Source organism: Lissotriton vulgaris, chromosome 1_1 (genome assembly GCF_964263255.1).
Source record: "Lissotriton vulgaris chromosome 1_1, aLisVul1.2, whole genome shotgun sequence".
NCBI lineage: Eukaryota > Metazoa > Chordata > Amphibia > Caudata > Salamandridae > Lissotriton > Lissotriton vulgaris.
This window is the reverse complement of record NC_141685.1, coordinates 503,749,925-503,772,678: the sequence shown is the minus strand read 5'-3', so window position 1 is coordinate 503,772,678 and position 22,754 is coordinate 503,749,925. Positions and strand designations below refer to the sequence as shown.

General features: G+C 42.1%; 1 protein-coding gene across 2 annotated transcripts in view; it reads right to left on the bottom strand.

Annotated features, from left to right (window-relative positions):
• Positions 1-22,754, bottom strand: part of LOC147747399 (serine/threonine-protein kinase TNNI3K) — a 2,862,006-nt gene that overhangs the window by 19,418 nt on the left and 2,819,834 nt on the right. For both annotated transcript variants that reach the window (XM_086953863.1, XM_086953861.1), the window contains one exon: positions 10,858-10,937. In XM_086953863.1, coding sequence (XP_086809989.1) covers positions 10,858-10,937 — 80 coding nt within the window. The remainder of the gene's footprint in view (positions 1-10,857; positions 10,938-22,754) is intronic.

The window sequence follows — 22,754 nt, the reverse complement described above, 5'->3', positions numbered from 1 at the left end:
GCCCTGCCAAGCCTAACCTTGCTGGGACAGCCATCAAGGTGTGCATAACATACTGAGTTAAGCCTCTATATAGTCTAATTAGACCATTGTAAATTTGTTATAGTTCATTAACATTAAGACTTCATTACTAATGGGACCCATGCATACTGGTGCAAGTACATGTATAAGGCGCCTTGAAATAGGCTCGGTATTGCTGCAGTAGGTTAACATTAGTGTATTCGTGAAATGTGCCTGAATTAGAATCAATAGCAGGAAAATTGACCCAAGAGTAAAAGACTTCCAAGCGATAGCCGTAGTGGGCTTCAACCATGATGATAAAGTCATCGCCTGCAGCGCCAAGGCCATGCAAAGCTACATGTGCAAATGCAGAAAGTCTGCAATTGTCTGCAATTGGTATAGGTTGTGGCTGTGCCATTAGAAAAAATGGATATGAAGTGCTAAAAACAAATCCATTTAAAGGTTCAAGCTTGAACAACCAACAGAAAAAATTAGGTTCTTCCAAAAAATACTGTGGTGGATATATCCCCAACACCACAAACGTCTCCGTGGTAGGTATGAGGGTACTATGGCATACACAAGAACTACTCAGGAGACTCGCTGAATAGGCACCAAATCATTGCTGGTGGTGCCATGTTGCAGGCATCCTGCTTGGAAATAGAACTGTGCCTTGGGAGAACAGGACATCAGACTGTACATACGAAGTAGTGGAGCACGGCGATATCCTTCTTGGCTTAACGCCGTGCTCTGCCACTTTGGAAATGCAGGGTTGCACTGTATTTACAACAGTATGCTGCAGCCCTGTGTTTCCCCCTGCACTGCCTAGTGCCAATGCAGGCATCCTTGCACTATAGTGTAAGGGTGCCTGCGTTGTGGGAATGGCTGTTTATGTGCACCACGGTGTTCCTTCTTGCACATAAACAATCATAAATGGTGATTTGTAACCTTTATGTGTGCTACTTTGTGCTGCACAAAGACCTCTGCTATAAATCCCTTCAAAAATTTGAAACCAATTTAGGATGCGCATATTTCAGGAGCATAGTTTTGCACATAGCATTGTCATCATTGTGTTGAAGCCCATTTGCCATTATACATTAGCAAGCTCTGACCTACTGGGGCCTGAGTGTGGAACAACTATTGTTTTACTTTTCTGGGGCCTTTAATGAATTTGGTGGCACAATGCAGGTGCATTGAGGACAATCTGAGTCGCTATATTTTTATCGGACTAGTCATTCTGGACAGAGTAGGCTCTTGTGGAACTGCATGAAAATAGATCCAGTCCTAGCCTTGTGCTTTCTGGAAACTAGGAATAAGGATAGGGAGAGAGGGATAGAGAGAGAAAAAGAGAGAGAGAGAGAGCCTTATAAAGTTTTTTTGTCTGTGTCTCGGTGTTTGCGTTGTACTGTTTAATGTAGGGCAGTGGTGTTGCCAGATAATTAATTTAATTTGGGGGCTCATACATCAGATAATTTGGATGCTACAAAAGCAGTGGATAACACTAACATGATTGGTCTCATCTCTTTGCTATGCTGAAGGACCAAATAGTGATAATGGCAAATGAATTCCGAATTGCCAAGAACTGTGATTATCTGGGTCAACACAATCAATACTAGATTTCTTAGAGTCAAATCTTAGCTTCCAAAATGACATAATCACCACTGAGGAGTACATATTGACCATATATAGGACCCACCCTACATATCGACACTCCATAATTGTACCATTTAAACTTTTTAAATCTCTGAATTGCCTCAATGGTATTCAATCAGTGAATCAATCTGATCCGCATTTGTATAGTGCAGCGCTGTCACCCTTAGTGGTATCTGGGTGCTGAGGTTGCTGTGTCTTTTTCGAAAAGCCAGTTTCTTTCTGAAGTCCGCCAGGGAGGGTGCTGTTTGGGTGTGGAGGGGAAGGTCGTTCCAGGTCTTGACAGTGATATAGGAGGAGTTGCCCCCATTGCAGCTGAGATGGATGAGGGGTGTGTGTGTGAGGGCGAGTGAGGCAGAGCACAGGTGTCTTGCTGGCAGATAGAAGTTCAGTGATGGTTGATTTAGGGTGATCGTTGATCATGTAGGGCTTTGTATGCGCGCATGAGGCTCTTCAACTGGATTCTCTTCTATATGGGGAGCCAGTGGAGATTCCTGAGGTTGGGAATGATGTGAGTGCATTTAGGGAGGTCCAGGTTGAGTCTGACTGGAGTGTTCTGTATGGGCCGGTGCATTCTGAGGAGCTGGGTGGAAATTCTGGCATAGAGGGCTTTGCCATAATTGAGGCAGCTGGTGACAAGGGCCTGTGTGGTGTCTTCCTGGTGCTGATTGGGAGCCACCTAAAGATTCTCCTGAGCATGCAAAGGGTGTGGAAGCAGATGCCTGTGAATGTGTTGACTTGACATTTCATGGTCAGTTGACTGTCGACGATGATGCCCAGGTTGTGCACATGGTATCTCTGTGTGGCTGTTGATCCACTTTCTGTTGGCTACCACCTCTGGTCCCATGCGGTGGCGTCCTTCCCAAAGATTGGCACTTCAATTTTGTGAGAGTTGAGTTTGAGGCATTTGTCTCTTATCCATTTGGTGGCGTTGGTCATGGCGTTGCAGAAGTTGGTTTTGGCGCTGGTGGGATACTCAGTGAGTGCGCAGATTACTTGTGTGTCGCCTGCATAGGAGATAATGTGGAGTCAAGCGATCTTATGGCATCTGAGCGGAATGTCATGTAGATGTTGAACAAAGTGGGGCTGAGAGGCGATCCTTCAAGTAAGCTCAGTTGATGCGCTTGGGTGCAGAAGTGAAGGGATGCAGTCAGATACTCTGTTTACGTCGATGAGGGTGTGGTGGGAGACAGTGTTGAATGCAGCAGAGAAGTCGAAGAGGATCAGGGCCCACAGTTTCTCAGTGGTTGAGGAGAGGTCTGATGTTGTCTGTGGACAATGTGATCTCTGTATTGTGGTTGGCCCAGAATCCTGATTGAGTTGTGTTGAGTCGGTAGTTTTGTTCAAGCTATTCAGTGAGCTGTTGGTTGATGGCTTTCTCTAGTACTTTGTCAGGGTAGGGGAGCAGGGAGATCAGTCTGTAATTGTTGTGGTCCCTGGGGTTGGCAGAGGGTTTCTTTAGGAGGGGTCTGTCCTCTGCATGTTTCCATCTGTCCGGGAAGGTTTTTTGTGGTAATGGAGGTCTTGAGGATGCTGATGAGTTCCGTGTTAATAGAGCTGGTTGAAGAGGTGGTGGGGGCAGGGTGGATGGACAACATGACAGCTGTGGTGGTTTGAGTGGTGAGCGGGGACCAGGTGGTGATCGTTCGCTGGTGGTCACTGGTTGGTTCAGGTTGTCTAGGCTGTGAGTGGTGGGATGGGAATGGAAGTTGTTGTCAGTGGTGGCGATCTTGCTGTGGAAGTGGTCTGAGAGGGTGTGACAGAGTTCATGGGTGGGATGGATGCTGTTCTCTGTGGCTGTCAGGTTGGAGAATTCCTTCACTATTTTGAAGAGTTCCTTTGTGTGGTTAATGTCAATAAATCCAGTGGTGGCTATGTCAGATCACTACATGAATGAACATTCACAGTTGCCTCTGGACTATTAGCCACTGCTCCAGGGCATGAAAACGTGAAGCAGGAGGCTGTAATATCAACCAAATATGAACCTTCTCACAAGGCAGAACAGGAAGAGGTCAAAGCCTTGTTGGCCGTATTCATGTGCCTCTACTTGTGACTCGTACCTGATGTGAATGATTGTGGTTATGTGTTTCTTGTTGTCTATTTCTTTCCATTCAGAGCTTTGTGCAGTGTAAAGTATTATTGTGCCAACTTGCAGTTGCCAGAAATATCCAAAATGTATTACTTTTATTTCTATTCTCCCCCTCGTCTACATGCTTGCATGGGAGGGGGGAAATAAACCTACTAGGGTTAAATATATTCAGTGTGTATATGATTACCTTCCACTTGGAAGCGTACACACATGACTAGGCTTACTATTATGTGTGCTGACATTTATGAATGTAATTTACCTTTTGTGAATCGTTTGTGAGATTGAATAAAGATCACCACAAAAAATACAATTCCTCGCTGTTTTATGAAAGGCTACTGCATTGACCCAGTGCTCAATTAAGGTATTTAAGGGATGAATTAGAGATTATGTCCATATGTTGGCATAATTGTTGGTCAGCCAACTTATCACTTATTAAACTATATTGTTAAAATATATTTACAGAGTTAATGAGTTAATCAAATGCCATATGAAATTTAATAAATGCCCTCCCACTTTTATGGAGCACAATTAAGCACGTAATATTCATAAATATTTCGGAGCTGGATGTGGTTCACTTTAACTAACATACTCAGCACCTCCAATTATTTTTTCTTGCCATGCTTGGGTTCAGATGCAACATAAATTCCTACACACTTGGGTTGCATATTTTGAATAGGTTTTGCAACTTTCATATATTTACCTTATTGCAGTCACAAATATTTTATTTTTACATTTTCTGTTGCAGAGCACTGAAAGTAAATGATGGAAAGTGCTGACAGGTGTGCTTTAGCACAGCCTGGCTTGATGTCTGTTTCTTCACATAAATATTTATATAAATGGGGAAGAAAGTAACATTTTCTTGTGAGTGGCAGGTGGAATAAAAGTGTTCAATATACTGAATGTTTGCTTTGCTACAGAAAAAACACATTATTCGAATTTATGCAAGCTATTTTATTGCAACTGAGCGTTGCTGCTACATGAAATATTTTGACCTGACTGCTACAACAAGTTTTAATAATCAGAGACTTTACACTGATCATTAACTCTGCATGTGTATAGCTAGGCTCAGAAAGCACGATATTTTTACTATTTCCTCCTTGTTGGTGTAAATGGAGACACCAAGGGTTCCTGGAAGCAGTAGTGGCTCCTCGAGGGAATGCTGCAGGGCATTGGGGCGGGTGAGGAGGGCCAGAGTAGGGCTAGTAAACTCCGGCATATGGCCAAACGGAGGTAAGTAAAGAAATTAATAAATCAAACGAATTCCATTGCGCACGCTGCAATGCCAAATGGCGATGCAGTGTGCGCAATGTAATTTGTTTTATTTCTTTCTTTCTTTACTTACCACCGTTCGGCGGTATGCCGGAGTTTACTACCCCCACCCCGCCCCACCACCCCGCAGCACTCCCTCAAGGAGCCGCTACTGCCTGGAAGGGGAGGGAGGCAATTTGTATGACATTTAAGAAAGAGCTTGATGGTCATTGTTTTGCAGAGCAGCCAAGAGTTTGTCCTAAATTTTTGAAGTTGTACTGCCCAGATATATTGGGGGATATTTTCTTCTACTTGCAGATTGTGCACAATAGTATCTTTAAAAGGTTTACCACCTGCTTAAGTATTGCAGATTTTTTCACATATGCAGGTATCTTTTCTAGGTCTCTAACCCTGCAACCCAGGACATTTGACAACCAGTGTAGGCAGACCTAAATGTAAGACTATCTGTTCCTTCCAACATTAGAATAAAGATAAATTGGTGTATTACACAATTATTGAGTCAAAAATAGCCTGTAACTTAAAAAGTGTGTCAAAAATATTGTCAATAGAAAAATGTTGTGGAACAGAACATAAAATGTAAGAATATTGTTTTTGTATTTAACATTGTTCTAAAAAATATTGTTTATTTAACGTTTACTGTAGTATAGTTGTTGCAAATATTGATTTTTAATTATTCTATATATACAAGAAATTATGTTAATTTAAGATGTTAGTATAATTAGTATAATCAATGTGTTGATATTTAACTTTTTGAGAGAGCTTTAGGTTTAGGTTGCATTCGTTACAGAAGACAATAAGAGTGTGCTGAGCAATTTAAGATTTGTAGAAGTGTAAGGAAGGGGTGCATTCTGGGACCCTTCCCCTTCACGCTTTACATATATACCATTGAAAGGTACTTGGTGGAGCGCTACAAAGATCTAAATTGGAACATGCCCGCGCTGCTCTACGCAGATGGCGCAGTCCTGATGATCCATACCAGGAATAGGCTACAACATCTTTGGAGGGTTTTGCCATCTCAGTGTGGCCTCAATGTTAATCACTGTTAATGAAATGGGGTTTTATAAAGCGCACTTCTACCCGGAGGCCTCGTAGCGCTAAGGACGGGTGGGCAGAGGATGCCGTCAGCCTGAGGGGTTACTGAAAGAGGAATGTTTTCAGACGCTTGCGAAACTATGCAAGGTGAGGGGCAAGGAGTTCCAGTCAGAGGCAACGTTCCAGGAGAAGGAACGGCCTCCCCATCTAGCTCGTTCGATATTCCTAGTTGATGCCAGAAAGGTAGTACCGGAACGTAGAGATCTCGGGGATGGTATGGGGTGACTAGGGAACAGATCATTGCAGTGCCTTTCTGCCACATAGCTTTATGGGCTATGCACATCGCCTTGAATTTAATCCTGGCCTGTATGGCGGCCAGTGGAGTTTTCTCATAGCGGCTGACCCCGAGTGTCTCTGGGAAAGTCCCAGGAGGAGTCGTGCAGCCGCGTTCTGGGTGACCTGAAGTTTTTTGATGGAGCTCACCGGAGCGCCCAGGTAGAGGGCGTTCCCGTAGTCGAGGCGGGACAGGATAATTGCCTGCACCATAATCCTCCGAGCCTGAAAAGGGAGGAGAGGCAGAATTTTCCTCAGCATCCTCATCAGGCCAAAACAGGTGGCATGCTGGTTGAAGCCTAAGGTGTTGTTGAGCCATATTCCAAAACTTTTAATCTGATCTTTGGGTTCTGGTGGGGTGCCCATGCAGGTCGGCCAATCAATGGTGGCTCTGGGCGTTGGGGACTTTCCCAGGAACATCAGCTCCATTTTGTCCCTGTTCAGTTTCAAAGGAGAGAGTGCCATCCAGTTGGTTATTGCTTCCAGACAGCTGCCCAGATTGCTGGACGTGCCCTCGGAATGGTTAAGCGCTACCACTAATTGGGTGTCATCTGCGTAGGTAACAATTTCAAAGCCGAAAGGGCGCACTATCTCTGCCAAAGGCTCCATATAAATATTAAAAAGGGTTGGGCTTAGGGAGGAACCCTGGGGAACCCCGCAATTGAGGGGCCAAGGTTTGGATTGAGTGGCACCCTCCGAAACTTGAAACATCCGGCCTTCTAGGAAGGATTGCAGCCAGGTGAGGGCATGTCCTGTGAATCCGAGGTGTATACGAGAAAGCAAAATGTTGTGGTCCACGGTGTCAAAGGCGGCACTAAGGTCCAGCCGCATAATTGCCGTTGTACCGCTGGTCTTTAATCTCTCTTCTTCTTCTGCTACACTTAACTTTCAAACTGTCATGCTTCATATCAGGGACTGGATGAACCATAACCATCTCAAACTCAACCCAGATAAAACAGAACTGGTGTTGACGGGTGGTTCATCCAGCCCCTGGTCCCCCCTCTTCTGGCCCCCTTCTCTTGGTTCTTCTCCTATTCCCTCTCCCTCAGTCAAAACCTTGGGCATTAAACTCAACTCGCAACTCACCCTTCACTCCCAGGTTAGCTCTGTGGTTTCTTCTTCCTTTCTCTCACTGCGCACTATTCGCAGGGTGTCCCGATTCTTCACTTTCTCCGCACTGAAACTCATCATTCTGGCCATGGTGGTGTCCCGCCTGGACTACGGGAACGCCCTGTATGCTGGCATTCCCGCATACAGCTTACGCCGCCTTCAACAAATACAGAACCAGGCGGCCCGCCTAGCCTTCAACCTCCCCAAATTCCACCACTCTACCCCCCTCTTGAAATCATTGCACTGGCTCCCCGTGCGAGCTAGAATTCAATTCAAGCTCGCATGCATTACTTTCCTGGCCCGCTCCAGCTCGGCGCCAGCTTTCATCTCCTCCGAGATCGTCCCCTATGTCCCCACTAGGGCTCTACGATCCTCCACCCAGTCCCTCCTCACCTTCCCACGTTTCCGGAGAAAGAAGTGGGGTGGATCTAAATTTTCTGTCCTCGCCCCTACCCTCTGGAATTCCCTTCCTCTTGAACTTCGCTCCATCCCCCTCTATTCGCAATTCCGTAAATGCCTCAAAACCCATCTTTTCACTAAGTCCTTTGACTAATTGCCCGCTTTGACCTCCCTTCCTCCTCCCTCAGTCCCCGTTAGCTATAGCGCCAAGAAGCCGCTGGTATACGTGCGCTTAAGAAGAACTTTTAAACTCAAACTCAAACTCAAACCGCCTTGATCCATGTACCTCCGAGCTGACTCAGTTACTGCCAACAGGGCGACCTCTGTCCCGAGCTTGGGGCGGAAGCCTGCTTGAGAATCATGGAGTAGGTTATTAGACTCCAGGTAGTTAACCAGAATGGACTTGATGTGCTTCTCAAGCAGCTTGCTCACCCATGGTATAAGGGAGATAGGGCGGTAATTAGCCATAATAGCCGGGTCGAGGTTGGGTTTTTTCAATAGTGCTCTGACCTGGGCGCACTTCCATGCCATCGGTACTATTCCTGTGGTGATTGAAGCATTCAGAATGTTTAGGATAAATGGTCTGATTATATCCGCAACTAGCAACAGATGGCACGGAGACTTTGATCATTGACCCAGCCCATAATAGATCTTGTGCCCACTTTTTGAGGGATGGTAAGATAACTACTACCAACTAATTTTCACATCTATGTGTTACATTTTGATTGTTGCCTTAGTTGGTGTCAGCTAAAGGAAGTTATGAGCCTTTATTTTGAACAATCTACCACTGCAATATTTAGCTTTGCTAATAGGCTCGGTATAAAACCCCTCAAAGAAATGACAAAGATTGAGGGCCTGATTCACATAAGTAAACTTAAACTTTGCTGTATGTTTACTCCTTTTGGGTATTAACAGTCTATGGTTACATAGTAACTTTACAACAGTGGAGACTCTGCAGTCGGGAGGAGAACTCTGCACATAAATAGGTTATCTTTAGCATGTGAATATCAAAAAAGAGTAAACTTACACAAAAGTGTAAGATTACCTTTGTACAGGAGCGGCCGATGCAGGTAAGCGCAGTGGGGTGGGGGGCGGGGTGGAGGAGTCAATAGATGAGGATGGGGTCAATAACTTACCTTGCACTCGCTGCATTGATGGGTTGGTGATGCGGCAAGCGCAACGTAAGTGGTTTACTTTTTTTTCTTTTTTTCTTAAATTCCAACAAGCACTGCGACACCTTGCAGTGCATCATTGATAGAACATCTGCACATGGGACCAACTGTGGGTAAAGGTGATGCATCTACAGATAGGTGATCCTAATAAATGTATGTGTCTCTGTAAATCCATGCTACCGCCAAGTAATTATACAGTGCCTACAAGATAACATCGCATCAGCCCACCTATTCAAATTAAAAAATATTCCTGTAAAGCAATGAGTTGTAGCATCACCCAAGTCAGAATGCATAAAATGCCAATAAACAAGTATTTTAATTCTTCTCATTATATGTGGGTAGCATCTGGAACAACATAACACCTGGATAGGTAGATTTCCACATAACTTCTCTCCAATAAACATGAAATAAAGAGTTATGTATTCAAAGAACACATCAACAATCATCAATCAATATATATGCCTTCATTATATAAAAATATCAAACTCATCGTGCCTTCAAATGTATTAACAAAAAAATGTTCCTCTGTCATCACCTAAATACAAATCTACATGATCTTAAATGGTTCCCTGACAGCCGCGGCATGTGCAGGTAAGAGCGGTGAGGCTGGCTTGGGAGTATTTCAAAGGAAAATGGAGATGGAAAATAAATAAATAATTAATTTTCCCTCATCATCGTACGTCAAAATTCCCCCTCCCCCAGCTGACCCCGCTGCTCTTACCTGCATGGGCCGCGGCTGTTCCCCAATCACCTTTAAATGGCAAAAACAGTGAGGCTAAGTTATTCTGTATTTCTTCTCTATTAAAACAACCCAGATATACATCCTCTGTAGGAAAATTAGGTGTGCATATTCTTATGAACAATAGCACATGAGTCAATGGTATTCCATATAAGTGCTTGGCCCGGGAAGGTATGGATGTAAAATTGTGTCCTTCCTTGATCAATGCTTACATCATCCTTTTGGAAAATAAATCATTAAACTGTCCAGTTAAAAAGGTGTATGCATTTAATGTTTTTAAAAGTATTAATGCAAAACTTTTTAGAAATAGATTGGTTTTGTTGACCATGTATTCTTAAAAGGAGAGGTCTGCGTCGAGGGTGGGCGAAGTGTTTCTGCATTAACTGCTAGCAGGAGGGGTGAAACCTCGCGGGTACATGATATAAGACAAAACTTGAATCTGAGGCTGTTTGGTGTTGTAAGCAAACAGGAGGAATTCTGTCTTTGGTTCAGGTTTAGATAGATACTTGTTATGAAGATTTGCATTATGTTGCATCAGGTTTTGAGTCACTGTCTGTCTGGGGTTGATGGCATTTGAGATAGAGTTATGGTCTTCAGCATATTAATGGGTCTTGATGTCGATCTTGGTAACTTAGGATCCAAAAGATTCTTCGTTTAGTTTTAATAAGGTAATTGACAGGAAGGCTCCCTGCGGTAGGTCAAATCATTCAGGGGTGTGTTGGTGAAACCCATGTTTTTTAACAGGTTAGTCACTCAGGGGTTAACCGGATCAGCTTCAATGTGAACCAGAACAGTGAGGTGAACGATAAAGTAAATTAGTTGATGTTATGCAGCCATAAAGGCACCCACCTACCATGTGCCATTAACAACTTCATGGAGAGTCCAGCCTGTATTAACTTCTGGATAAGACAACTACAAGGTGGCGCCCCACCAACTGCAATGGTGTGCTACACAAATATCAAATTGCATAGATAGTTGAACATCATATCTACATGTATGGCTAATTTGAAATTATAAACGTTGAGCAAACAGAGACAGTTAACAACTGGCACAATTGAGCAGATACTGACCATTTTTGTCTACTGGCGAATACTGGAAGCTTCTTCTCATGTCCTCCAGAGACAGGCCATGTGAGTTATTTGGCTCATTACTGTAAAACATAGAAGGGATTCATATTATTACACATTCAGGAGTGAAAAGCACCTAACAGTAGTCTCAGTTGCCTTAGAAATACTTCCTACAAGCGACTGCGAAACGCAGCATTTTACAGTTGGATTTGCTTATAACATTATAATATTGCCATAGCTCAAACGTGAGGGGAGAGAACTGCTTTGCCACCATTTTCATGCCACACAAAATACACTTTCAAAGTGTCAGGAAATGTATGAGGGCACCTTACCTTTTATGTACTTTAAGCAGTAACCCAATAAGCAAATGGCATGAATGCTTAAACAGCAACAGGCTATCAGCTTTTGAAAAATGAGCCATTCTGACAAAGACCGTTACGCATGCGCCCCTCCCCCACCCATACCACTGCGCCTGCCCGCGCGGATGTTTACACATGAGGGCCCTTGGTCTCTAGGCAGGTGTGAGTGTCACCTCAAGTGTGCTAATGCAGCCTTCTCAGGTGGCATCGGCGCTGACAGAAAACCGAGGACAGGCTCATACACCTATTTCTCCTCACTCGATTTATTTCACAGGTGTTTTAACAGCACAAGCAGCAAGCGACGTTCAGAAGTGAATGATGGGTTCATAGCTAATTATCGCAGGAAGTGACATTTGTACTAGCGTTTCACCCTAGTTCGAAAGATTCTGCAGGCATGCGGCCTTCTCATGTTTCCTGATGCCAGCTGCTGTCTCATGGCAGGTAAGGTGAGCTTTGTTTTGTTATGAGCTACTCGGTACAGCAGAATTCGATTGCGTTGAAGGGATGTTCAAAACTGTATTTTATTTTTTCAACAACAGAAGCTTTCTGACATTTGTAGCTTCTTCAAAGGGCCTAGAACATACAGTAACACTATAAGACAAATGCGTTTCACTTCTTTCAACATTCACGGGATTAGGGAACTGAATGTTAAAAGACTCTTTCTTGTTGGATTCATATTTACTTTTCTTTGAATTGGCCTTTCTTGATGCTTCCTTGAGCTATTACCATTTCTCACAGGAAGGAAAGAACCAGGGATGTAACTCTGCCTACCATCTGCCGCCTCTTTCATCCTGGGATTAGTTATTCTGGTTGTTTTCATTTTAAGAAGCCAAGTTACTTTTTAAGTTTCAGCATTCGTTTCAAAAAAGGCAATAACATAATGATCAGATTCATTCATTTCTCATATTGGCAAATTGTGGTCGTTTTTCCAAAGATCAATGACACGGTTGAAGATGCATGCTGTATGTAGTTGTCTGCAAATATCCTCCTGTCTGCGAGTGAGTCTCCCATTTATAGGTTCAATGGATTTCATTCATCTGTGTAGGCTGGGGCGGAATTTCAATTACGTCGGAGTAATCAGAGTAATATCTGTAATTCTCCGTTATTCTTTAATGCCGATAATAACATGTTTACGTTCAGAGTAATTTGGGAGGGGAAAATTCAACAGCAACAGCACATTTGCTATTCGTATTCCGTTGCATTTAGCGCTATATTTTTTTTGCCTTAAATGTTTCTTTGCGTCTATTTTGGGCGTAAGGCTGCATTTTAAAACTATGAAGCTAGTTTAAATGTAGAATTTTTCTTCTTTTGTAAATCTGTGTGATCTCACGACATTTTTAGAGTAATTCTGCTTAAATATGCTACACAGAATTACAAGAGGTGCATCCACCCCTATTTCTGAGTAAGACTCAGCCTGAGAGAAACACACTGACTGCCCCACAAGTAACTTTCATAACATGTGCATATTTTTTAACCTATTAGCCAGCTCTCTGCAGGCTAAACAAAAGCAATAGCTCACTGATTTTTCCTGGGCCAAAAGAAACTCTTTGAAATTTAGGACCTCATTATGAAGTAGATTGGAAAGCATTCCGACCGAGCTTGTTGTCAGAATTCGGGTTTGGGGAGGCTGACCGACCGATCACCATGTTTCCAAACACCATTCGGTCAGATTCTCTCCCATTGACTTCAATGAAAGCCTGTGTTCCGACCGACAACACAGGCTCCCATTGAAAAAATGGGGTGGTTGCGGAAAACCTTACACCCTGTGCCGGGTACCCTATGGTGCCTGCCACATTGTGCAAGGTTGGAAAGAGGGGTCCCATGAGTATCCAGAGGCCTGTGGGTAAAGGGGAGTCTGCTATGGGCCCCCAAAGTCAATTTCCGATAGCCGTTTTGTGTCGGACAGACTGGTACGTAAAGGCTGTCCGAATCCAACATTGTAAAACGTCGGTCGGAAATGTGGTCCATAGACCTGTACAATTCGGCTCTGACTGACTCGGAGTCTCCGAATGCCGGTCAAAACCGAGCTGGAAAGACCGAACAGTTACCTTTCTATCATAGTCTGTCAGTCGGAAATGTTTCTGAGTTGGTCGGAAACATATTTTCCACCACAGGTTAGCGAAATCCGAATGCCGTTTGGAGCCTTTCCGATCGAAATGGTAATGAGGCCTTAAGTGTCTCACAACTTGTACCACAGACACCAACATAGGCCGACATGTTATTGTTGAATGCTGTGTTTCAAAGTGTTCTTTTGTGGTTTATCAAGGCAGTTTGTGCATAAGTGGAGTGCATGTACATATATGCAAAGTCTTGGGCAATTATGTGTTAATCTTAAAATGGTGGTTAAAAGGTCGGTGTATGACCTTGTTGGGACATAAAAGTCCTGTGCATGGAACAGACATTTACCGCAGCGCTAAGTGCCCAACTGTACTGTTGCCTGGATCCCTAATGCTGATTTTTGTTCCATTGGTGAATATGAATCATGCATGTGCGCCATGACATCTGTCTGTCTAATGAATTACAGCCTTGTTTTACCAGGAGGGGTGCCTACGGTTCTAACCGCATAGTTGTAGAAGATTACCACCTTTACCAGGAGTTAAGCAGCACAGGCGTGGGGTGGCAGCATTCCGTGCAGTGATCAGTAGTAGTGAACAGGACCTTTTTACCCAGTGTCACTAAAGTGAGCTCTAAAAGCTCACTCAGCTTTGTACAAGTAAATATTCTGCTGCTGTATGCCTAATTCACCCTTTGCCTACATTAGGTAGATGTGGCTTGCTTCATAACGTAGGAGTTGTGACTTTGTGTTAGTTGTACGTGTGCCTGGAAAGGCCACAGTGCAAGGATGGGGCAGTGTATATATGCCTGAGAAAAATACATTAGATGGAAGATGTAGTGCTTAACAGTAAGAGCAAAGGGACTGCATGTGCTGGTTGTATGTGTGCTTGTGTGAAGTAGAATACATAAAGGGTGAAGAGCTGTGCAGCTCGAACATAGTGCATGAGTGTGTGCAGGCAATGCATATAAGCACAACCTGGTTAAATATAGGAAATCTTTAGTACTGAAGAATTTATGCAGACTGCAAGTGTATACTGTATACATTATGTACAGGTAAATCTACAATGTATAGAGATGACTGTAAGTGTGTGGGGAGTGTACACTTAGTAAATATGTTTGCAATGGAATATTGTATGGAGGACTCTGAGTTCCATTTTGGGAAGCCCAGACTTGCCTGGTAAAACATGATGAGGAGAGGAATCCTCCCCAGACAGATTTGTGTATTACTGCATTCCTGTGAGCTGGGTGGGGACACACTGGAGGGAAGGAAGAGACCTTGTATTTTGAGACATGGTGGTCGGGCCATTTCCTACCTGGCCTCCTTTCATGCGAATAAGCTTCCTCTCGACATTTGATCTTCCTCTAACTTTACCAGCTTTAAAAAACTGCTAAACACCTGGCTATTTTAATACCTGCCTTGTTACTAAATATGCCAGTTAGGGATATGCCTATGTTACCATGTTTTAGGGACATAGCACCTTCACTTTAGCACTGGTCAGCAGCAGTAAAGTGCCCAGAATCCTAAAGCCAGCAAAAATGAACTCAGCAAAAAAGGAAGGAAGAAGGAAAAAGGTTTGTGGGTGGTCCTGCAGAAAGAGTCAGGTCTAACATTGGCGTTCTGCTTCTGTTGAAGTTGGCACTTCTCCTTTTAATTTTCCTTCATGAAAGAGGTTTGTCACAGTAAGCGTGACTCCGAAGCTGATTGATCACAACATAATTTATGGGAGTGAGCAGAGTTCACACTTGGATGACAGCCACAGTGATATGCACATCAAAGGTTTAATCCCAGAACCCCTGGCCTACTTTTTCTGATTTCCTTTCAGCCCTATCTCCCTCCCTGATTTGTATACAGGCCCTTCGTTGAGAAGTATCACTGACTCAAACAACAGTGTTTTGAGATGTAAAGAGTGTTAGTTGAGTGAACTCAGTATAGTACGACAACTCACCCCTGAAGGAGTCTCTAGGCACAGTCCTAAATCATAACAAATACAAAGATAACAGTTGATGGACAGAATGCAGAACAATGTCATACATTCACCCCAGTACAGAGATCTGGGCCTAAATCCATCGTTTTTTTGCACTCCACACCACTCCAGTTCAGACATGGCTATATGCAAATCAGCCTTGACCCTGTGCCTCATGGGAACAGTCCAGCCTGAACTGTCAAGCCATGTCTTTCCTGGACTGGAATCAAGCAAAAACTGTTGTTTTTGCAATTTTAGAAAGTTGGCATATTCTTACTTTAACCACGCATTGCCTCTGCCAGCCTCTGATTACACTTTTGGGTTGGGTGACAGCTGGTCTTCTGCATTTCCTCTAGACAGTCATAAACAAAGGAAGCTAGGGTGTGACATTTGCATCCTGATGGATGAGCCTTCTGGAGTTGAGTGGGAGAGAGGAGCTTACACTTGCACCTGAAGAGGATTGTGCCTGTCCCCACACAAAGAGCTGCATACTGACCTATAGTGAGTCTGGAGACATGACAGGAAAGGCAGGGACCGTGTGATCTTCGAAAGATCCTTCCAGACAATTCTCCCTTCTTTCAGAACCAGGGCATGAAAGTATAAATACTATGCCTCTGATTCTATCAAAACAGAAGACTCTGGTCCTGAGGACACTCTGCCAGGAAGAAGGACTTCTGTGCTGGTGAAAGGATTGTCACTCTGCTGGAATTGCTAGACTCCTGCGTTGCTGTGCTGCCCTGCTGCCCCTTACTTGGTAGTGAGAAGAACTGGACCTGTCTACATTCCCAGAACCAAGTTACTCAAAGGACTTGATTGTTTGCCTCCTGTTCTGGAGTCTCAGGGACATCAAGGACTGCCTGCAACTCTCAATCCAGCATCTGGAATCTGCCATCTGTGAGTCCTATCTTTGCCTTAGGTGTTCCCTTCAGTTTAGGGCCTTAGAAGTGGGTTTCTGTGCTAGCCTGCTAAAAAACGAGCACAGTCCCAACTTTGTGCCGGTCGGAACTGACCCATTTGTCATTGATTCTGATGCACTGCCAAATTGACTATGGCGCGGTTCCCGACTGTGAGGTTCAATGACAATGCACCGCCGATTTAAAGATGATTCTGCAAGGCTGAACTATGATGCAGCACCAGCCCTTCAACACCAACTGCGAGGCTTGGCTGCAGCGCATCCATCCGACTACGTGATATGGAACCAATGCATTAAGTCGTCAACTTCGGTGCTTGCTCCATACAAAGATACTGTTTCAGTTTGCCCAACGTGACTTTTGTATCAGACCCTCGTCCCTCGAGGTCAACTTAATTTTTCATATTTTACCCGGTCTACTGCGCCCTCAAGTAACCTCTAAGTGCTACTGATGTTTAAGCACTGAATTTAGATGTAATATTTAAAAATTGATAACAATTCAATTGTACATCACTTTAAACAGTTGATGATGGCTGTTTAAAGTGATGTACAATTGAATTGTCACTTCACCTACCCACACCACTCCTGAGCACAACACTCCCACCCCTCTTCCCTGTACAGTGGGCACTGTTAAGATGTATATTATATGTTTGCATTTATAACTAAAAATGAAAAAATACAGTGTTTAACGTATCAACACTATCTGAATAAACAATAGTGTTCTACCAAGAGAACTGTCAATGAATATTTATCTTATCATTTTGAATCACTCACAATTGGTTAGGGACCACTCTCTTTATAGCACATGATTACCCAGATCCCTATGACTACCGGGTTGACCCCCTTTCTGTAGTCATGTGTCGAGCACTGTGCAGGTCTTACTAAGCCTGAATCACAGTGCTCCAATGACTCCATATGCCAGAGGCGACAACTAGTGAAGTTATAGTTTCAAGGAGTGCCAAGACTTGTGACCATCTGGGCTGGGGCATTTGTGCTGGACAAACCAGCTTCTGTATAACCACATACCACAGCAACCCAGTATGTCAGGATGGGCTGCTGGTACCAACGTTGCTAAATAGTTAAATTTGCTAAATGTTGCTAAATGATTTGGGCCCTAATTTGAAGGAGAGCCTGAGACTACGACTTGGGGGTTGGACCTGCGTTGCGAGGGAACTGTCCTCATCACACTGCTGAGGAATGCTAGAGATGCAGTGGACGATGCTACATCCTTGTTGGCTGCAGTTTGGAGTCGAAAAGAGGATTCCCTAGCCCCTGTTGAACCAAGTTAACTTACTGCCTCTTCACAAGCAGGTAACAATGCCGACATCTGGGAGACATCCTGCGCCCCGCTCCAGAGAGAGAGAGACAGTGCCTCCAGGTGCTGCCACAAGAGCCATGAGCAGCCCTGTTCCTTCAAACTAAGCAGGACTCATGGGTGTCGGTTTAAAAGTAAGCACCTGTTGCATCACTGAACTCTTTTGAGCAGCAAGAGCGAGCAAGACAAGAACTGGGCCAGTTGGTCATGAGGGGAATTTGTCGTGAATGGTGCTGCACTTATGTTGTCTTTATCACATCACTTGAGCTTGCCTTGACATGTGCTTTGAATCTAATTGGTAGAGGCTGGACAAAATAAGTAAGGTCGATACTATACTGGCTGGGTTCTGTGAAGATGATGTGTGTTTCAATTACTTACTAGGTGCCAATGACAATCTGCCTTCTAATGACAACAGCTATCCTAAATAGTGGTCTGTTAGGGAGACTAGAGCTACACCGTTATGTATGACCAGTGATGTTCAATTTATTTCCATTGTGTTCAATTCAGTATTCAAAAAAAATTGCAAAGAGTATAAAGGAAGAGCCAACACCCCGCTTCACGTCGAGAATCCCACCACTTCTTTAGGGCTAATTATAATTCCAAGAAAGGTTATGCTAATTTTCTCAACTTTTTGCTATTGAGTCTCACAATTCTAACACCAGATTTGTAAGGTCGTCATATTCCTTCAGCATCTATTTCTAATTTCATTCTGATTTATTATCTTGTCCAGATAATGGATATAAAGTGTTTTCAAAGATACAATCAATATATTCCCATCATAAGGTGATACCATTCATACTCAATTTTCAAGCATCTCCAATCTCTTCTTAGTTTAACTACTAGTCAGAATAGCAGGTTTAATGTGTTTCCTAAGAACCAATCAATATCTCCCAATAATAATGTGATATATTTGAACACAGCACCATTCAGTTTCCTTCAAACAGCATGCTGTCTGCCTTCACATTATATTTTCATTTAATGATCCTAGTAGCAATTATTTTGGCTCTGCTAAGAAATGGATCAAGTATAAACCTTTACATATGCAACTTCTGGATAAAACCCTCCTTCAATATCACTTTATTGGCCAATATAATGTGTTTCTGTATAAGGCATTATGTCTAGGATAACCTACCCCCTGCTGTACACTAGAAGGATATTGCAAGCCACGAAGGGATCACGTTGCCATATAAAGGAACAAGGCTGGAATCCTTAATATAGCCTTATAGCCCGCCGTAGAGGGCTATACCGGCTATTAAAGGCCCTCTCCAGCGTTAAAGGCCCCGAGCCGAAGGCGAGGGCCTTTAACAGGGGAGAGGGACTTTAATAGCGGTATAGCCCATCTATGAAGGGCTATAAGGCTATTAGAACAGTCTATCACTAGAGGACAGAATGTTCTAACAAAGAAAACAAAGCCTTTTGGAAGCGTGAGGGGATTGGAATCCCCTCAGGCTCCTTGAAGCCTTTGTTCACAGCCAGAGCAGTGAACAAACAAACATTGGAATGTTGGAGCTCCAGGCTCATACTAGCCATTATAAGCCCAGAGCACTCCATTGTTTTCAATGTAGCTCCCAACATTCCAATGTTCTAATAAGTTAGTAGAGCACTGAACGGAAGAGAGTATTCTATTTCTTAACATGCATGGTTACACCATCACCCTTCCCATAAGCCACATCAATGCTTGGTGTCTGGCTTTCTCAAGTTCATTGCAGACATGAACAATAAAAGCAAAAGCTCTACTGAGAAATACACCAAAAAGCAATTAGTATTTTTTGCAAAAATACATTAGACTCAGTTTCATCTAAATCAGAGATTTCCAAGTAACACGCCGAGAGTCCAGCTTTCCATTATTGACTCATAGCACAAGAAAAAATAAACATGTGGTTATAACTATTTATTTTCTACTATTAACTTTTTGTTTTATGAAAAACATATCAGAAGAAGGAAACGTCAGTTCCACTTATCCTTGCTTAAAATGCAGCTGCAGTGGTAGTGCCTTTCATTCCGGCTGCTGGCCAGAAGTCAACTATAACATATAACAATTAAGCTGCTCCAGAATTTATTAACTGCAGGTAGCAAGAGTTGTCACAACTCAACTTTAATAAGGAAATTAGAGATGGGCTTTTTTAAAATGAATTGCAGGCTCCTATGTATATAATATGGGATAAAGTACTCCCTGTTGCACATTAGTAAGGCAATACAAGTTACACATTCTCAAATAAAGTAAAAACTATATTCAAGTAAACTCCCAGCCATAAATGTACATGCCTCCTTTCATGAATAATATAATATTGTTTCACTAAGAACGTTTTTACAGTCAGTGAGTTGAATGTTCTAATAGCCTTTGACCTGCCTTTGGCTATCCTGCTTGTTCAAGTCTGACTCCCTGGTGATAGGTCCTCATCTGCAGCTCAGCCCTGTAACTTGGGTAGAGGATCTTTAGCAATGTATGTGGGTGGTTGTATGACACAATATAGTGAACAATATTGTGACACGAGAATACCACCTAAAGAAATGTCAAGCTTACATACTATTGTTTCAAAAATATTATTGTCAACGAAAAGGCAAGATATGGAAATTTTAATATATGTAACATTATAAGTAATGTATTTAAACGATAAAATGTAAATAAAAACGGTTGTTTTAACTACTAATGTAAATATTATATATATATATATATATATATATATATATATATGTATATATATATATATGTATATATATTTATACATATTTTAAAAAAATAACAGCAATTATAAACAGAAAAATGAAATTTACATATATATATATATGTTTTCTCTTTTTATTAACAGAAAAATTAATTAACATATATATATATATATATATATATATATATATATATATATATATATATATATATATATATATATATATATATATATATATATATATATATATATATATATATATATATATATATATATATATATATATATATATATATATATATATATATATATATAACCAAAACATATATTTTACCTAATTTAAAGATATAAATTAATAAATTATTGTAAAACGTTTTAATTAGGACTATGACCTAACTAAATAATGCCTTTCCGTGGCGGCATTAAGGCATGCTTCTGCCCTCATAGTAATATGGCTGGCGGTGTCTAACAGACACAGCCACCAAATAAACTGCTTTCCCGCCCAGTAGGCAATCGGGCGGATTGCCTACAGGCGAAAAACTGGTGGACGGTCTTCCCGTCTGCCGGGGTCCCCCCCGCCATGGTAATGTTGCGGGGGGGAATTGGTAGCGGGCGGAGGTTTTTGGCGATCTGCCCGTTATCATAATGTTCCCCTATATTCTTTAAAATTCAAAACAATTATATTAATATGATTAAACACTAAACATAATATTATACCTAATACATATTAAACTAAATAAATACAATATTCAATACAAGTATAATAAAGTGAACAATTTTAAATACTGGGTTATAGTTACAAACGATATTTAATATGTAGAAAAACATTATTCTTCCCTTTATTTTGTCACTAGATATTTTTATAGGGACTACTTTTTGACAGGAAATTCATGTTGCACAACATTTTAGAATAAACGTTTTTGTCGTTCAACCTATGGGCCTTGACTGAGGGATTTAAACCTATATTATAATAGATAATAACGTTTTGAAAAATATTTATTGTTACTAACACTAGATGGTTGAGTGATTTGCCGTCCTATATTTTGGGTTTCAAAGAAGGATAGAAAAGACACTTCAGGTGATGCACTCTAGCACCATCAGAACCTACGGTGAGGACACTCAATCATAACTGGAAAGCTCTGAAAGTCATTGTAGCTAAATGCCTTGTAGTACTTCCAAATCATAAGTCTGATATCTGTCTGAGAAAAAATCATAACCTATGAAGGAAGAGCGTACATCTGATTCACATAGTGTTATACACACAGTAATCTATCCATATGCACTTACAGAGTATTCAGGCATGTCTGAACATTATTTTGGAGATGATGTAAACCAGCAGGCAATCCTTTGGCAAAGTCGGTGAAATGGACGGAGAAATGCAATAACAGCGGATAAACACCAATAAAGCCCCAACTCATTTACAAACATCTTGTAATTAATTGTCTATGCGTATTTTTGCAACTGGCCTACAGCTTAGAATTGTTGCATTAAATGTAACAAAGAGAAACAAATAATGTACAAATGGAACGAAGTTTTGGCCATTAAATCTCTTTCAGAGAGCAGGAGTAGGTGCCTATAGGGTAGTACCAAATTCTTACGTGCCGGAATAATTCTGGACTGGTACACACCAAGCACACTTTGCAAGTACCCTGACGGGCGCCCCTCAAAGCACCCTGTGTAATAACTTCAACTGTTTTGTAGGCGCAGAGTCAACCTTTTGGCTCTGTTGGCTGTTGAACTTGTATAAGAAGACCGCCCAATCTCGGTTGGGATTTCATAGAGTAAACGAAAAGGTGTAAGAGAGATTTACAGCCCGATTCATGAAACGAAATTGTGCTCGCAAAGGGCCAGATTCTGAGAATCTGGCCCTTTGCGAGTGCGATTTTTCCATTTGGGATTCATGATCCCAAATGCAAAAATCACTATTTGCGAAATCGCATATTTGCGAGGAATTTGATTTAAGGAATCTCTAATAGAGATTCCTTAAATGCAATTCATCACCCTATTTGAAATTGCGAATTCGCAATATTTGGTCGCAATTTACCACGAAATCTGACTTTGTGGTAAATTGCGAAAAACGAGTAAAAAGCACTTTAGTGCATTTTTTTCTTTTGCATGTTACACACACATGTCCTTTGGACATGTGTGTGCGCAACACCTGTTTGAATTTGCATTTAAGGGGTGCTACAGGGTGTCCTTTGGACACCCCTGGCACCCTTTAAATCACTATCTTATTTGCGATTAGCAAATTGCTAATCGCAAATAAGGAATACTCCCCATTCATTCCTATGGGCCTTTTGGCCCATAGGAATGAATGGGGAGTTATTCCTTATTTGCGAATAGCAATTTGCTAATCGCAAATAAGGAATGTGTAGGAATCGCATTTTATTTTGCGATTCCTACATGAATCCCGTTTTGCGAGTCTGTAATAGCGATTCCTTATGAATCGCTATTACAGACTCGCAAAACGGGTCTTTGATGAATCTACCTAGTTTAAAAGCGCTTTCAAAGTTTGTGAACTGTTTACTTCAGCTGGAAAAACAAATAAGGCCATTACTATCAATGTCATTTATTCTGTTAGTCAAATATAAATGTATCTGGATCCTTTTAGTGAACGTACTCAGGATTTAT